Raw genomic sequence first — 17,162 nt, forward strand, 5'->3', positions numbered from 1 at the left:
CTGGGCAGCCTGTTCAATGCCCCACAGCCCTTTGGGGAAGAAATTGTTCCCCACATCCAACCCCAACCTCCCCTGGGCAACTTGAGGCCGTTTCCTCTGCTCCTGGCGCTTGTTCCTGGGGAGCAGAGCCCGACCCCCCTGGCTCCAAGCTCCTTTCAGGCAGGTCAGAGATCGGAAGGTCTCCCCTCAGCTCCTGTTCTCCAGGCTGAACACTCCGAAAGAAAAATAAAAGAAAGGGAAAAAAAAAGAAAGGGAAAAAAAAAGAAAGGGGGAAAAAAAAGAGGAAGGAAGGAAGGAAGGAAGGAAGGAAGGAAGGAAGGAAGGAAGGAAGGAAGGAAGGAAGGAGGGAAGGAGGGAAGGAGGGAAGGAGGGAAGGAGGGAAGGAGGGAAGGAGGGAAGGAGGGAAGGAGGGAAGGAGGGAAGGAGGGAAGGAGGGAAGGAGGGAAGGAGGGAAGGAGGGAAGGAGGGAAGGAGGGAAGGAGGGAAGAAAGAAAGAAAGAAAGAAAGAAAGAAAGAAAGAAAGAAAGAAAGAAAGAAAGAAAGAAAGAAAGAAAGAAAGAAAGAAAGAAAGAAAGAAAGAAAAACTGTATTCTCAGCCACTCTCACTCATATGGGCTGGAGGAAACTTGCGCATGCACACAAGGGGTGGCGTCAAAATGCAAACTGCGCATGCGCAAATCGGCGTGCCAGACTGCTGGAGTGGACAGCGCATGCACATAGCCCACATGACTTGCCAGCACAGCATTACGCATGCGCCCATCTCTTGACGGCTTCACTGCCCAATGAGTCTGCGCATGCGCTCTGCTCTCTTTCCCACTCCTGCCTACCCGTCAGCAGGCGCCGCCGGAGCGGGAGCTCGGGCCGGGCGGGCTGAGCAGCCGCCGCCATGGTGTTTTACTTCACTTCCAACGGTGAGTGGGCGACGGGAGAGCGGCTGGAGGCCTTGGCTCCCTCTCCGGGGCGGTGTGGGGCCTGTGAGGGGCCGGGTCCTGCCGCGGGGAGCGGAGCGCTGGGCCGCGGCCCTGCCCAGTAACGAGCCGTCCTGCTGAGCACCCTCTTTATTGCTTTCAGCGCGGAGTGTTGAACTTAGGCAGGAACAACCCCAGGTGCCAGTATAGGTTGGGAGATTACATATTAGAGAGCAGTGTAGGGGAAAGGGACCTGGGGGTCCTGGGGACAGCAGGGTGACCATGAGCCAGCACTGGGCCCTTGTGGCCAGGAAGCCAATGGGACCTGGGGTGGGTTAGAAGGGGGTGGTCAGTAGGTCAGAGAGGTTCTCCTGCCCCTCTGCTCTGCCCTGGGGAGACCACACCTGGAATCTTGTGTCCAGTTGTGGCCCCTCAGCTCCAGCAGGACAGGGAACTGCTGGAGAGAGTCCAGCGCAGCCACCAAGATGCTGGAGGGAGTGGAGCATCTCCCGTGGGAGGAAAGGCTGAGGGAGCTGGGGCTCTGGAGCTGGACAAGAGGAGACTGAGGGGGGACTCATTCATGGGGATCAAGATGGAAAGGGGGAGTGTCAGGAGGATGGAGCCAGGCTCTTCTGGTGACAACCAGTGACAGGACAAGGGGCAATGGGTGCAAACTGGAACACAGGAGGTTCCACTGAAAGAGGAGAAGCAACTTGTTGGGGTGAGGGTGGCAGAGCCTGGCCCAGGCTGCCCAGGGGGTTGTGGAGTCTCCTTCTGTGCAGACATTCCAACCCGCCTGGACACCTTCCTGTGGAACCTCAGCTGGGTGTTCCTGCTCCATGGGAGGATTGCACTGGATGAGCTTTCCAGGGCCCTTCAACCCCTGACATTCTGGGATTCTGAGTATAAAAATCCCAGTTTGGGCCAAGATGGGCTTTAGCTTGAAGACATTTCAGGACTTGAAGGATTCACTGAGCTGAGGAGCCTCTTGGTGATGGTCCCTGAGGGGCTGCGGTCCCTGTGTGTGGCTGAAAGGCATCCTGGAGTGTATTTCTGTCAGCAGTTTGAGGGAAGGCATAATGTGTAAATTGTCTCATTATTTTTCCTTGAATAGAGAGGGTTATTTTGTCTGCCCATGTACAAAGAATGTGAAGCATCACAAACCTGTGGTTTGATGTGCTATAGTCTGATAATACAAACGGTAGTACAGGAATATTCCTTTTTTATTTGCCCAAAGTCATTTCACCAATGTATAACCTTCTTTGTGAAGTTTTCTGTGTGATTTTACCCCTTGCCTGCTGTAACCACAAACTAGTATCTTTAGCATTGGTTCCTTCAGTTTTGGAGATGTTATTTGCTTGATGAGCAGGATTTGACTGCCTGGCTGTTTGATTTGCCTCGGGAAGGCAAGACTTAACGGCCTTGTGAATGTTTCTGAAATAAATCTGTTCTTGGGTTTTGTTGAAAACCTTTTTATCTTCTCTTAGGGAAGCTGGGGCCCATTACACACCCAGGGAAAGACACCCTGGCTGTGTCATCACTTAACCTGACGCTGCATGGAAACACTTTCAGCTGCTCAGCAGCTGCGAGTGAGGAGTTCAGAGATTTCCGTCGACTTGGCCCTTTTTTTGGGGAGAAAAGAGCCTGTTGTGGTGCTGGGCAGATTTGGGTAACTTGGGGGTTACTGGGAGCAGACAAGCTACAGTTAATGATGTGAACAATCTCCTTTATTTGTGAAAGATGGTTGCACAGGAGGTTCCTGACACGTTATAATCAGTTTTGCTGCCAGAGAGAGCTCGACGAGAAGCAGAATGTTGTGCAAATCTGGTGTGTGTTAAATCTTACAAGTTGGAGTGAAATCCTCCTCGGTTCTGTTAGTGTTTCCCTGCTCTTATGGATTCATTTTCACAGAACCATCACTAATGCAACTTTATTGTTGATCATTTAATTTTATGTTATGCGTAGCACCTGTAGTCACAATGATCTCACATTCTCTGAACCCTCCTACATATCCAGGCTGTTTTTTTTCTCAATTTTTAACTCCCACAGGCATATAATCCTCTCCTATTTTTTTATATTTATTACCTCATCATTAAATTGACAAGTTTTGGCTGGGCTTTGTGCTTGTGATGTTTGATTTCTGATGTAAAAGCTCTTTGGAAAGGACCGAGTCTGTACCCACGTGGTTGCGCTGCCAGAGTTGTAACACGTAACCGAAGTGTGTTAATTATTTTAGTGACTTTGCAAATAAGAGATTAGACGCTGTATTTTCAAAGGGTCCTTTCTGGAGGCAGATTTGGTCACCTGCGCTTCATTCATTTGCTCTCGGTCCTTAATTTACACGGCATCGGCGAGTAATTTGAGAAGTGCCACCGTGAATTCTGTTTGCTCTGCAGCAGTGGATGGAAAATGCAACTCTGGTGCTGCAGAAGGTTGGTTGAGAAACGCCACTTTCCAAAATCCTTTGAAGCATTTGGGACAAAATGTGGAGGAAACACAAGCGGAGTTTCCTTTGGCCCCAGGAGGGATGTGGGATGGGTGATTTTAATTCTAATTCCTGTGCTGGAGGCTGGAGTGTGTGAGTCATTCCTCGCAGAGTGTGTCCAAACCCCTTTTGACTTGTTTCCCTCTTTCTCTCTCTCAGTTGTTCCTTCCGTTTACACCATTTACATGGGAAAAGACAAGTACGAAAGTAAGTACATTAACATAATGATGCCTGAGGCTCGGATGTGATTTGTGGGGATTTAGGGTCGTTTTGAAAGAGGGTATCTTTCTGTGTCTTAATTTGATATATTCTTTGAAAACTTGTCTACCCTTTCAAGTAATCCTGACTTACCCCTCTGAAATCCACTGCTTTAGGATAAATTTTATAAATCCTCTAGGCAGCGCGAGTGCCTTGAAATGCTAAATTAAGTGGAAAAAAGCTTCTCTAGGAAAAAAAATAGCATTTTTTCAGGTGGTGTCTGATAACTTCTCGCAAACCGACTGTGTCCCTGCTCAGCTTGGACTTTTCCCCTCTCCACAGTGATTCAGAGTCCGCAGGTTTCTCATCCTTTCCCTCAAGGTGAAGGTCACGGTTCTGCCGCGTCTCCCGTTCCCACGTTAGCAGCTGATATGAAACCCAGGGAAGAGCAATTTTGGCGATGTGCCCTGAAAGTCTCCCCCCAAGGAATCTATTTAAAGAAATGTAGTTTCATTTAAAAAATTCAAAATGCAGAAGGGGCGGAATTGAGGCGTAAAGTGAGGTGTAATCTGGGGTTTTCTGGTCGTCACCCCTTACCGGGTGGTTCCTGCCCTCCCTGTTTCTGCCAGACCTGGGTTAAAACCCTTTTCCCTTCCTGCTCACCAGGTTTATTGTTGATGAGATCCTGAGCTTTGCTCATTGATACTTTTATTCCTACAGATGAAGATCTAATAAAGTACGGCTGGCCTGAAGATATCTGGTAGGTACCGAAACTCGCTGGAAAACCGAGCCAAGTGATCAAACAACCCACAGAAGCTCTTGATTTCCATGGATCTCTGACCTGCCTGAAAGGAGCTTGGAGCCAGGGGGGTCGGGCTCTGCTCCCCAGGAACAAGCGCCAGGAGCAGAGGAAACGGCCTCAAGTTGCGCCAGGGGAGTTGAGGTTGGATGTGGGGAACAATTTCTTCCCCAAAGGGCTGTGGGGCATTGGAACAGGCTGCCCAGGGCAGTGCTGGAGTCACCATCCCTGGAGGGGTTGAAAATACACAGAGATGAGGTTCTCAGGGCCATGGGGCAGTGCCAGTGTTAGCAATCAGGACACATAACCACGGGCGTAGTTATATGCGGTGCTTTATTTCAGCGCTGGGAAACCAGGGGTTCGCACCCAAAGCTGGCTTCGACCACTGATTTGAACTCTACTACATTTATACAGTATGGTTACATACATATTCATTAGAGTTACAACGTGTATACTGCATATTCATTAGGTTACACAATTATTTCACAATATCAGTTGCAACACCTTGGAACTACCCTAAGCATGCGCAGTGTCCTCTGGTGGTCGTTTTGGGGGTCTTCAGGATGAAGTAAGTAGTCTTCATCACTAGTGTACTTTTCACCTTTCATCACAGCACATGCGCACTCTTCACAAAATTATATAAATTCTCGGATGATAGTAAATGTACCTTCTCAGCACATCCTATCTTCTCGAGATAAGATAAGTACTAACTTTTAGTTCTCTAAAATATGAAACTCATATACAACCTGCATAGTTTTTAAGATAAGGTAAGAATCTTGGATACAGTTTACGAAGCAAAATACAGCTAACCATAACACCAGGTCTGCATTATTGTTGGACTCAATGATCTTAAAGGTATTTTCCAACCTGAACGATTCATCCCCCTGCATCTCTACCCTCCGTTTTGTTCATCATAAGATCTGGCCCCTTTCTGAAGCTTTTTGGTGTTTCTCTCTGCGGGACTCCAACAACTCTATGAGAATTATAAACTGAAGCCCTTCAATGCAAAATATGATCAGTTTATGTAGTCTTAAACTGCTGATTATGTAGTTACATTATTTATACTGCATAATTATATTTAGATTACGCACTGCCTACGTTTCTCTAGCTAAGACATGATTGGTTTCTATCTTAGACACCCATCACCTCCCACGTCTCGCCACAAACCACTTTAATTCCCCATTCTCCTCTTGCTTCATCAACTTTCTTCCCCGTTCTGTGTGGTCAAGGGCATTTCAGTGCCCCTTCCATTGTGGATCAGCTCGATGCAGCCTTGCTCACTGCACAGATATCCATTTGTTTGCAGACGCAGTCCCACATCTCCCCACATGCAGCAGCAGTAACTCCACACACAGATATCTGAGTTTCAGAACATTGGTGCCAGTTTGCTGGGGAAATGCGCAGAGATGAATGGGTGCAGATTAGTATTTGCGAGAGCGAGTGTCTCCTGAGTGTAGCAAGAGCATCTCTGCACGGAGCAACAAACCCAGAACACTAAGAGAGGACAGTAAGGTGCCTTCACAAGAGAAAAACAAGAGAAGGGGAGTTCCCAAACCTTTTAGCAGCATCTTTGGCTGGATTAGTCCCTGAAATTGGAGTGGTCTGCTCGCAGTCAGGCACTATTGCACAGAGCAGAGGTACCGCGCTCGCTGCCCTTGGCTTTGCTACCACTTTCTAAACAAGAATCACCCCTGGGTTGTGCTTCTCGTTCTTCGTTTGCCCTTTAAGCTGCGGTGTTGTAGAACTGGAGCTCGAATGGCTGGTAACTCACCCTCCTCAGAGGATGGTTTGTCAGCGCTTTGCTGACCGGCAAGGGAATATTGTGTGTTCTTTTCTAGCCGAAGAGATTGTCCTTCAGCCGAATAACACGCTGCTGTAGCAGTATCACATTCATTTTCATCCTATCACTGTGTAATTTAAGGTGTTGCTGTTATTTAGGAGTGACCTTGAGTTTCATCCACAAATTCCCTGAGCAGTTATTTTTCCCCATCTCTTTCCTGCCTTTTTGCCCACACTGACATAATCCACGTTGTTTTTTCATATCCATCTCAACAAAATATCGTAGGTCCTTGTGCAGAGGCCTCCTGGGAATTATCTTCCTAATGTATCTGGCACCTTTTAGACTTTATTTTGTTTAACAGGGGTCCAGTGGAATCGGGATAAGAGGCTCAGGAAGTACAAGCGAGAGTTCATATGTTGGTGCTTGAGGGGTTTCTGTCTTGCAGCAGGAAGGAAAAAATCCCATTATAAAGCAAACAGTGTTGAGAAGGGTTGGAAGGTGACATGAGATCAGTCCCCCAGCTCTGTCCTTGGAGGTTTGCAGGGCTGGAGTGAGCGTTGATCAGCACAGAGGCATAAAAAGTAGGCGGTAAAACAGGGTAAAGTTAGAACAGGTCTGGAGAACAAGCAGAAACAAAGGAGGGGAAAGGGGGTTTGTTTGCTGTGTCTTGAAGGACGGGCCCTAACTCCCTTACCTGCTTTTAAACACGTCTATCCTGACTGTTTCTATAATTTTGTGGTCTGTGGAGTGGCTGTTTTGTTACTAGTTAGAAATCCGAGCAGATCACCATCTCTTACCCTCTGTTAAATGTGCTGCTTTTTTCTTCTGTAGGTTTCACGTGGATAAACTGTCCTCCGCGCACGTGTACCTTCGCTTGCACAAGGTAATCCTTTGACATGTGTCTTTAAAAACATTCATATTCATCCATGTAAGAGCTGCACTTGCAGATTCTGGAGTGATTATTGTGCATCTGACTGTCTTTTCTCTCATGCAAAGTCTGTGGGGCTCCCAGAGGGTGCAGGTAACTCCCAGTTTGGGGAGGCTGAATTTCCACCCTCCGCTCCCAAATAACCTGAGAGGGGGAGTGACAAGTTTCCTGTGGCCCAGCGGAACAGTTGATTTCCGCTTGACGCCAAGTGTGTGTCCAAGAACCATCGCCCCGCTAAAACGTGGAGAACACCTTTGAGAGAAGCGGGCTGCGGATCTCTGGGGCCGTGGCGCGTCTCCGCGTGCCCGTCGGTCCCTGCAGCCCCCGCTCACTTTTCCTCGCTCTGCTGCAGGGCCAGACGGTGGACGACATTCCCAAAGAGGTGTTGATAGACTGTGCTCACCTAGTGAAGGCGAACAGCATCCAGGGTAAGGCCGATTCCCCGCAGATCGGTGCGAGGCGAGTGTTTCTGCTCCGCGCAAGCGCCTGTTTTTTTTGGATCAGACCTTTGTGACGTTCCCTCTGCGTTAAGCCCGTGCCTGCGGGTCTCACGGGAAGCAGATGTCGCGTTATGCTTTTGTAAAGAGGAATTTGAAATCTCCAAAGTTGTTTGTGCCTCCCTGTTGCTGTCTGAGCCAAGGAGGCTTCGCAGTCTCTTCTGGAACACCACCTTGGGGCCCCCCTTCCGCAGTAATCTCTGCTGGCAAGGAAGCTCTCCATCTGGAGTTAGTTAACGCTGCCGCAGCGCTTGTGTTGCTGCAGAAAACCTTGTCATGGTCTTCTGTTTCACTCTAACATGGCAAGGGCTTCTCTGTTTTCTCCTTCTGTAATGTTTGTGGCAGCAATAACTGCCCGTTTCCACGCGCACCGAAGGCTTCGCGACCTCTTTCAGCGGGGAGAGGATGGAAATGTTTCCCTTTGTTTCTCCGCTAGGCTGCAAGATGAACAACGTCAACGTGGTGTACACGCCGTGGACTAACCTGAAGAAGACGGCGGACATGGATGTGGGGCAGATCGGCTTCCACAGGCAGAAGGATGTAAGTGCTACAGACTGGAACGTTTCTGCGTTAGGAACTGGGCGGATCGTTTTCAGCGCTTGCCCTAAAGCCGGGGAATCATCCGCTTCTGAAATATCAAAGAGATCCCATGTTTGGAACATCACCTGCAAATCCATGATTGAGTGTCAGCCTCGTGTTTACAAATGCAGCTCGGCCTACCCGACGGGTCTCTGTGCATACCCAACGATTCCACGTGCTAATCTGTGCTATCTGCTTGAATTTATCTCCACCGAAATCCTCTGTCTGCGTACGAGCCGTCACTTTACATCGGCTCACAGGCAGTTGTTGAGAACCTCCTTGTCCCCGAGGTTTCCCATAGCAGACACCAAACAATCTATTTGCAAGGTACAGTGTAGAGCAGCTCAAGCTGGTGCCTCCCAAAGAGGTGGAAAAACCATGGATAGTTCGACAGTTCGACAGTAGGGGAAAGGGACCTGGGGGTCCTGGGGACAGCAGGGTGACCATGAGCCAGCACTGGGCCCTTGTGGCCAGGAAGGCCAATGGCATCCTGGGGTGTATTAGAAGGGGGGTGGTCAGTAGATCGAGAGAGGTCCTCCTTCCCCTCTACTCCGCCCTGGTGAGACCACATCTGGAATATTGTGTCCAGTTCTGGGCCCCTCAGTTCAAGAAGGACAGGGAACTGCTGGAGAGGGTCCAGCGTAGGGCAACGAAGATGCTGAAGGGAGTGGAGCATCTCCCTTATGAAGAAAGGCTGAGGGAGCTGGGGCTCTTTAGTTTGGAGAAGAGGAGACTAAGGGGGGACCTTATTAATGTTTATAAATATATAAAGGGTGAGTGCCATGGGGATGGAGCCAGGCTCTTCTCGGTGGCAAACAATGATAGGACAAGGGGTAATGGGATCAAGCTGGAACACAAGAGGTTCCACTTAAATTTGAGAAGAAACTTCTTCTCAGTAAGGGTGACAGAGCACTGGAACAGGCTGCCCAGGGAAGTTGTGGAGTCTCCTTCTCTGGAGACATTCAAAACCCGCCTGGACATGTTCCTGTGCGACCTCACCTGGGCGTTCCTGCTCCAGCAGGGGGATTGGACTGGATGATCTTTTGAGGTCCCTTCCAATCCCAAACATACTGTGATACTGTGATACTGTGACCCCTATAATCCAGTCCCACCCCCTGCGCGTCACTCCAGGCAAGCTGCCAAGTTAGTGTAGAGTCCGGGTCTCCCCATTCTTCATCGCATCTCTTAGAGTAGCAAGTGATAGGATGATGGAAACAGCCTCAAGTTGCGCCAGGGGAGGTTGAGGTTGGATGTGGGGAACAATTTCTTCCCCAAAGGGCTGTGGGGCATTGGAACAGGCTGCCCAGGGCAGTGCTGGAGTCACCAGCCCTGGAGGGGTTGAAAATACACATAGATGAGGTTCTCAGGGCCATGGGGCAGTGCCAGGGGTGGGGAATGGTTGGACTTGATGATCTTGATGGTCTTTTCCAACCCAAATGACTCTATGATTTTCATCAGGTGGGCTGTCAGTTAAAGTCCTGACCTTCAGTTGCTATTTTGCACCCAGAGCTGGAGAAAATAAGTTCTTAGGAGCAGCCAAAACTGTTGGAGGCAGTTCTGTCCCTTTACTTATGTCCAGGGCTGCAGCTCCCTGATCATCCAGCTTGAAGGCTCTGAGGCCTTTTTTACTTGCAGAAGTTACGCTGAGCAAATTAACTTACATTAAGCGAACTCTGTATGAGTAGTTCCTAAACAAGCTCCACGAGGAGCAGTTCAGCCAATAATTCAGTAAGCTCAGGCAGTCCATCCTCTAAGCCAGGCTATTCCTAAGCCTGACCTAGTGTCCGCAGATAATATTATACTTAAATTTTGTTTAATTGGCTGCTGGGAGAGAAGACGCTCTAGCGGTGCAGTTGTTTGACTAAAATAGGTCTGTACCAGGACAAGAAGTGCTAAGAATCCTACGGTCACCAATGACCACATGAGCTTCTCTCCCCAAACGCTTTGCAGAAACCCCGTCTTGTCTGTTGGCCTCTTTGTTGAGCTTTGTGCCCAGAAGTAAAACGTTAATGCTTATGTACTTAGAAACCCTCCAGCTTATGGGCTCCGTGCTCCCAGGCGCTGGGAGTCGCCCCTTTTTGCTGTTACACAACTTGCTGAACAGCCCTCGGCATCAGATTTTCCTCAGCGGCTGTTTTTGTGGGATTCAGCCACGCGTGAAGTGGAAATGGGGCGTTTGCTTTCCGTCGAGAAAGCGCCGGGATCAAAGTTTGGGTGTGGTGTTGTTTTTTTTGTTGGTTGTTTGTTTTTTTTTTAATAAGGATCATAGTTTTTTGCACTCCAAAGGTGAAAATGCTGACGGTGGAGAAGAAGGTGAACGAGATCCTGAACAGGCTGGAGAAGACCAAAGTGGAGCGTTTCCCAGACCTGGCTGCTGAGAAAGAAGCTCGAGACAGGGAGGAGAGGAACGAGAAAAAAGCCCAGATCCAAGAGATGAAGCGGAAGGAAAAGGAAGAGATGAAGAAGAAGAAAGAGCTGGAGGAACTTCGGTAAGTGTTAAATTGTTGTGCCAAGCACTGCGGTTCCTGTCAGTGCTGCGAGGGAGTCACGGGTCAGCGCGTTCCGTTGAATCGGCGTCACTCGGCGCTCAGCTGGCACAGGCGGCTGCACGGCCCAGCGATTCCCTTTGTCTTTAGAATAAACGCGTTTGCCTTGTTTCACCGAAAATAAACCGGGAGGTTAAAACGTTGTGGAAAGAAAGGACTGTGTGGTTTTGAAACCTGTCCCTAACCTGGGTGAAATGGGGTGAGTCGCTGGGACGGAGCGATCGCTTCCAGCTTTGCAAGCACTGAGCTTTCCTTAGAGTTCTCCAGCTTCCTTTTGCATCCCTGATTTTAACTAAAACACCTAGAAACCCTCAGTCGGACGCTCCTTTAGCCACAGAATGAGCGATGGTTTGAAATGTCGTTCTGACCTTTCTGTGCTGCAGCAAGTCTGAGCTCGTTCCTTAGTACTGACCGCCCCGTGCAGCGTCCAAAATCTCACTTTTAAGCTTTATTAAGTCGTGTTTATCTATAAATGACAGTGAAGCCAGAATTTGAAGAAACACTGGGATTTCCTGAACACTTCTACACGTGTAGAAGTCAGAAAAGAGAGATTAGAGAAGCAAACTAAACTGAAGAGAAGGCACCGGCTGGTGTGTGGGTGCTGCAGAGTGAGGGCCCTGCCTGCTTATTTAACCTTGTCCCCTTGGCCATCCCCCAAAATCAAGATTTTCTACCTCCTGGCATGGTCCAGCTGGTAATTGCTGAAGAAAGCTGTGGAGAAGCCGCCTGCGCAGCACCTGGCCTTTCTCCGCTTGTTTTCATTAGCCCCAGAGTATGAGATAAGCAAATATTTGTCCAACCTGCTTGAGCTCGGAAAGGGAAAAAAGTTGTTTTTCTAGTACTCGGTCGTGTTTTATGAAAAAGGCGTCTCTGTTGGTGGGTTTTTGCAAACATATCATACAGGATAATGTCATTTCCTTTCCAGGAGCTACTCGTCGTTAATGAAGGCTGAGAACATGTCCTCTAACCAGGTGAGAGCCAGTTGATGCCCACAGAAACCTTTCTGAGACAGCTGAAATTCCACACGGGATGGGGATGGTGCAGCCTGCTGTGGGTGACACAGGGGACGTAGCTGTCACCTTCCTGGAGGCTGGAGCCGCTTTCTGAGGGGGCCCCGTTGGTTCTGTGAGCTTGTGGTGCTGGAAGTATGTGTGGAGTTCAGAGCCCCAGAGTGTCAGGGGTTGGAAGGGCCCTGGAAAGCTCATCCAGTGCAATCCCCCCATGGAGCAGGAACACCCAGATGAGGTTCCACAGGAAGGTGTCCAGGCGGGTTGGAATGTCTGCAGAGAAGGAGACTCCACAACCTCCCTGGGCAGCCTGGGCCAGGCTCTGCCACCCTCACCCCCAACAAGTTGCTTCTCCTCTTTCAGTGGAACCTCCTGTGTTCCAGTTTGCGCCCATTGCCCCTTGTCCTGTCCCTGGTTGTCACCAGAAGAGCCTGGCTCCATCCTCCTGACACTCCCCCTTTCCATCTTGATCCCCAGGAATGAGTCCCCCCTCAGTCTCCTCTTGTCCAGCTCCAGAGCCCCAGCTCCCTCAGCCTTTCCTCCCACGGGAGATGCTCCACTCCCTCCAGCATCTTGGGGGCTGCGCTGGACTCTCTCCAGCAGTTCCCTGTCCTGCTGGAACTGAGGGGCCACAACTGGACACAAGATTCCAGGTGTGGTCTCCCCAGGGCAGAGCAGAGGGGCAGGAGAACCTCTCTGACCTACTGACCACCCCCTTCTAACCCACCCCAGGTACCATTGGCTTCCTGGCCACAAGGGCCCAGTGCTGGCTCATGGTCACCCTGCTGTCCCCAGGACCCCCAGGTCCCTTTCCCCTACGCTGCTCTCCAACAGGCCATTCCCAACTTACACTGGATCCTGGGGTTGTTCCTGCCCAGATTCAAGACTCTACACTTGCCGTTGTTCTATTTCATTAAATTTCTCCCCACCCAGCTCTCCAGCCTGTCCAGGTCTCTGATGGCAGCACAGCTTCCAGTGTCACCACTCCTCCCAGTTTGGTGTCACCAGCAAACTTGCTGACAGTCACTCTATTCCCTCATCCAAGTCATTGATGAACATATTGAATAGCACAGGTCCCAGCACTGTCCCCTGAACACTCCACTAGATCCAGGCCTCAGCTGGACTCTGCCCCATTGACCACGAGTGGTCCTGGTTCCCTTCCCACCCCACTGAAAGAACCGGTAGAGCCGAAGTGATTTGTCTCCTCATGAGCTGTTTGGGCATAACCTGCCTCTCCCTAATGGTGACCGTGACCTGCACCTGCCACCTTGATACCTCGAGGAAGGGGTCTCCTCTCCCAGCCCTTTTCCTTCTCCCGGTTCAGCAATAAGCTCAGGATGTGTGGGACGGGGATGGTTTGTGCTGCTGCTGGGATCCTGGGCTCTGTTCCTCCCATGCAGTTGCCCAGAAGTGACACTTTGCCAAGTGACACTTTGCAGGGCCAGCAAACTGCAAAGTTCCCACCCCAGCGCTCTGGTTGTGCGGTTATTTGGTCTGATTTTGTGGTGTTTGTACTGAAACGGCAATTCTGCAATCCCGCCAAACGCTCTTTTTTCCATTTTCACATGCACAACCGTCCTGATTTGTCTTTTCTCCCCGCAGGACGGCAACGACTCGGATGACTTTATGTAAATAAAGTCTCTCTCCTTTCTCAATCACAAGGTGCTTTGAGATGTCTTAATATATCACCATCGCTAAGAATACCAAAAAAAACCCCAAACCAGTGAACTCTGACTCCATTTCTTCAGAACCGGGTTGGTTCTCCGGGCAGCGCAACCAGCAAAAGGAGGTTCCTGTGTCTGCGCAGCCGGGGGCGGACGGAAGCACAACCGACTTTCAGTTCTACAAAGACAATGATATTTATTCTCGGGTGTAGCTGTTAACCCAATGAGATTGAAAGAAAAAACGCGATGACGCCGCCAGCTCCAAACCGGGGGGTGTAAAACAAGCTCACAGGTGCTTCGCAGACCAGAAACCTTGTGGCTCATTAAATACCAAGCGACAAACGATGAAGTTTGAGCTGAGCTCTAATTGCAGCCTCCTCACCTATGGGCTGGGAGCAGAAAGTAGCCCCGCAGTGTATTATTTTCTTAAATTACGTTTGATTTCTTGGCTGGATATCTCAGGAGAGAGAAGTTTGGGAAGATACGGAGTTTTGCGCAGCGTCTGCCCAGGCCGGACTGAGCGCTCGCTGCGGTTTTGTGGATAATTCTGTACGAAACGGTCGCGATAATCACGACAGCCCCTGTATATACGTCACCATTAAATCCATATCGTGCTGATAAAACACTGTGAGGTACTGGGGAACAGCAACATCTACACCAGTCTGGGGTTTGGTGCAAACGCAGCAGGATGGGAGCTGGGGAAGAGCCCTCAGTGCAAAGGGACCATTTCTGGTCCAGGGTGGAATTTTGGGGCAGAAAAAGGTGAAAGGGAAGCGCATCTTAAGGAATGGAAATCCTCATCTCAGCAGAGAATGAGCCAGTTATTACAGGAGAAAAATCCTCCCCTGCTACAAGTATCAGTCCCAATAACAGTAAACTTTCTGTTATTTTATTTTTATTTATTATTTCAGTATTATTTTTAAGGGTTTTTTAAAATTTATTGTTAAGTAAACCTAAAGTTTTAAACATCAACTTATTTTACATGTTTCCCAGCATCTGAGTGCAGGGTCGGGGGGCCCCAGGGGGGTCCAGACCCCCGTCCAGCCCAGTTCCTTACTGGGAGGAGGCCGCTGGTGGCCTGTGTGTCCTCTTGCTCCTCGTGTCCCATCCAGCTGCTGCCACCCCGGGCTGTCCCCAGTGTCCCAGCTCTTTAGGGACCTGCCGTGCGAACTGGGGCTGAACCACTGGGGCTGATGGGGAAACTGAGGCAGGTGCGGCAGCTGCTTTTCTTCCCCCTCCCAACCATCAATGGCCCCTTTGATGGGACGGGTGGTGGCCGGTGACGGTGACGTTGTGGAGCTGGTGACGGTGACGTTGTGGAGCTGCCATCGGCACCGCCCGGCCCTGCAGCTGCCACTGTTGTGCTTGGCCAACAGTTGTGCTTGGCCACAGTTCCGGCTGTCCCCGGCCACCCTGCATGTCCCCAGGCACCCTCTGTATCACTGACCATGGGGCCACGTGTCCCCAAGCACACTGTGTGTCCCCAAGCACCCTCAGCATCACTGCCATAGGGCCACAGTCCCCAAGCACCCTGTACATGGATGTCCATGGGGCCACCTGTCCCCAAGCACCGTGTGTATAGTTGCCCATGGGCTGTGTGTCCCTGAGCACCCTGTGTGTCACTGTCATGGGGCTACTTGTCCCCAAGCACCCTCTGCATGGCTGTCCACAGGGCCATGTGTCCCCAAGCACCCTCAGCATCACTGCCGTAGGGCCACATGTCCCCAAGCACCCTGTGCATGGCTGTCCATAGGGCCATGTGTCCCCAAGCACCCTGCATGTCCCAAGCACCCTGTGCATCAACATCCATGGGGTCATGTGTCCCCAAGCACCCTGTGTGTCCCCAGCACCCTATGCATCAATGTCCATAGGGCCATGTGTCCCCAAGCACCCTGTGTGTCCCCAGCACCCTATGCATCAATGTCCATAGGGCCATGTGTCCCCAAGCACCCTGTGTGTCCCCAGCACCCTATGCATCAATGTCCATGGGCCCACGTGTCCCCAGGCACTCTGTGCACTGACGTCCATGGGGCCACATGTCCCCAAGCATCGTGTGTATGGCTGCCCGTGGGCTGCGTGTCCCCAAGCATCCTGCGTGTCCCCAAGCACCCTGTGCATGGCTGTCCATAGGGCCATATGTCCCCAAGCACTCTGTGCATCACTGCCATAGGGCCATATGTCCCCAAGCAGCCTGTTTGTCCCCAGCACCCTGTATATCACTGCCATGGGGCCACATGTCCCCAAGCACCCCGCATGTCCCAAGCACTCTGTGCATCACTGCCATAGGGCCCATGTCCCCAGGCACCCTGTGCATGGCTGTCCATAGGGCCATATGTCCCCAAGCACCCTGTATATCACTGTCATGGGGCCACATGTCCCCAAGCACCTTGTGCATCAACAACCACGGGGCAACGTGTCCCCAGGCGCCCTGTGTGTCCCCAGCACCCTGTCCATGGCTGCCCCGGTCGGTGGGTGCTGGCTCCACACCATCCTGCCACGACCCCATTTGCGACAACCCCGGGGCAGGACGGGGTGACAGCAGCAGGGGTGACACCCCAACCCCCCATCCCCCTCCGTGCCACCCCCAGCCCCACAGCCGCCAAACCAGCCCCCCCGATGGCCAGCGGCCCCGTCAGCACATCCCGCCCGGCCCTTCCGCCTCCGCTCCTCGTTTATTTATTAATCCTCCTGCTCCCAGCTCTGGAATCCCACCCCGCCCTCGCCCCCGCCCGCAAAGACAAACTGTGGCGGGTTTCGGGGGGAAAACCCTGCTCTTGCACATTTTTTGGAGGCCGGTCCGCAAACACTGGCACGGCCGCTGCCCCATGTTCCGCTCCCGGCCAGATGTGCTCCGGCTTTCCACACACGCAGGAGTTTGGGAGGGGGCCAGGGGTCGGGGTGGGGGTTACAGCACGGTCAGGGTGGACTAGTGGGGAGCAGTGGAGGCCACGGTGGGGGCAGCACCCACAGCCCAGCCCTGTGCCCATGGTGCACTCCCCTTTACTGGGTCCCCATGTCCCCCCAAAGCACCAGGCAGGTTTGCAGGGTCCCCATGTGTCCCCCCAGCACCAGGCAGGTTTGCAGGGTCCCCATGTGTCCCCCCAGCATCGGTCAGGTTTGCAGGGTCCCCATGTCCCCCCAGCATCGGTCAGGTTTGCAGGGTCCCCATGTGTCCCCCCAGCATTGGTCAAGTTTGCAGGGTCCCCATGTCCCCCCCCAAAAGCACCAGGGAGTTTTTCAAGGTCCCCATGTGTCCCCCCAGCACCAGGGAGGTTTGTGGGGTTCCCTTTTCTCCCCCCACCCCCAAAGCACCAGGCAGGTTTGCAAGGTCCCCACTGGTCCCCGCAGCACAAGGGCAGTTTTGGGGGTCTCCTTTCTCCCCCCCCCCCGCAAAGCATCAGGCAGGTTTGCAAGGTTTCCATGTCCCCCCCCCGCCAAGCACTGGTCAGGTTTGCAGGGTCCCCATGTCACCCCAAACACCAGGGAGATTTGTGGGGTCCCCTTTTCTCCGCCCCCCCCCCCCCGCACCAGGCAGGTTTGCAGGGTCCCCATGTCCCCCCAGCATTGGTCGGGTTTGCAGGGTCCCCGTGTCCCCCCAAAGCACCAGGCAGGTTTGCAGGGTCCCCATGTCCCCCCCAAAGCACCAGGCATGTTAGCAGGGTCTCCACGTCCCCCCACCAGCACGTTTCCATCCCGTCCCTTGTCACCAGCTCCCTCCCGTCCCCAGAGCCCCAGCAGTCCCACCCAGCCCTGCCTGGTGCCCGGTCACCT

The 17,162-nt window shown here is 51.8% G+C and overlaps 1 protein-coding gene across 1 annotated transcript; it reads left to right on the forward strand.

Annotated features, from left to right (window-relative positions):
• The first annotated feature begins 762 nt into the window (after positions 1-762).
• On the forward strand, positions 763-14,283 carry CCDC25 (coiled-coil domain containing 25). The gene is made up of 9 exons (XM_082048234.1): positions 763-911; positions 3,553-3,600; positions 4,312-4,351; positions 7,002-7,053; positions 7,451-7,526; positions 8,032-8,135; positions 10,461-10,663; positions 11,646-11,691; positions 13,330-14,283. The coding sequence occupies exons 1-9, from the start codon at positions 887-889 to the stop codon at positions 13,357-13,359; spliced, it is 624 nt and encodes a 207-aa protein (XP_081904360.1). The 5' UTR covers positions 763-886; the 3' UTR covers positions 13,360-14,283.
• Positions 14,284-17,162: the final 2,879 nt, after the last annotated feature.

The sequence above is a fragment of the Streptopelia decaocto genome, assembly GCF_964273445.1.
Source record: "Streptopelia decaocto genome assembly, chromosome: 3".
NCBI lineage: Eukaryota > Metazoa > Chordata > Aves > Columbiformes > Columbidae > Streptopelia > Streptopelia decaocto.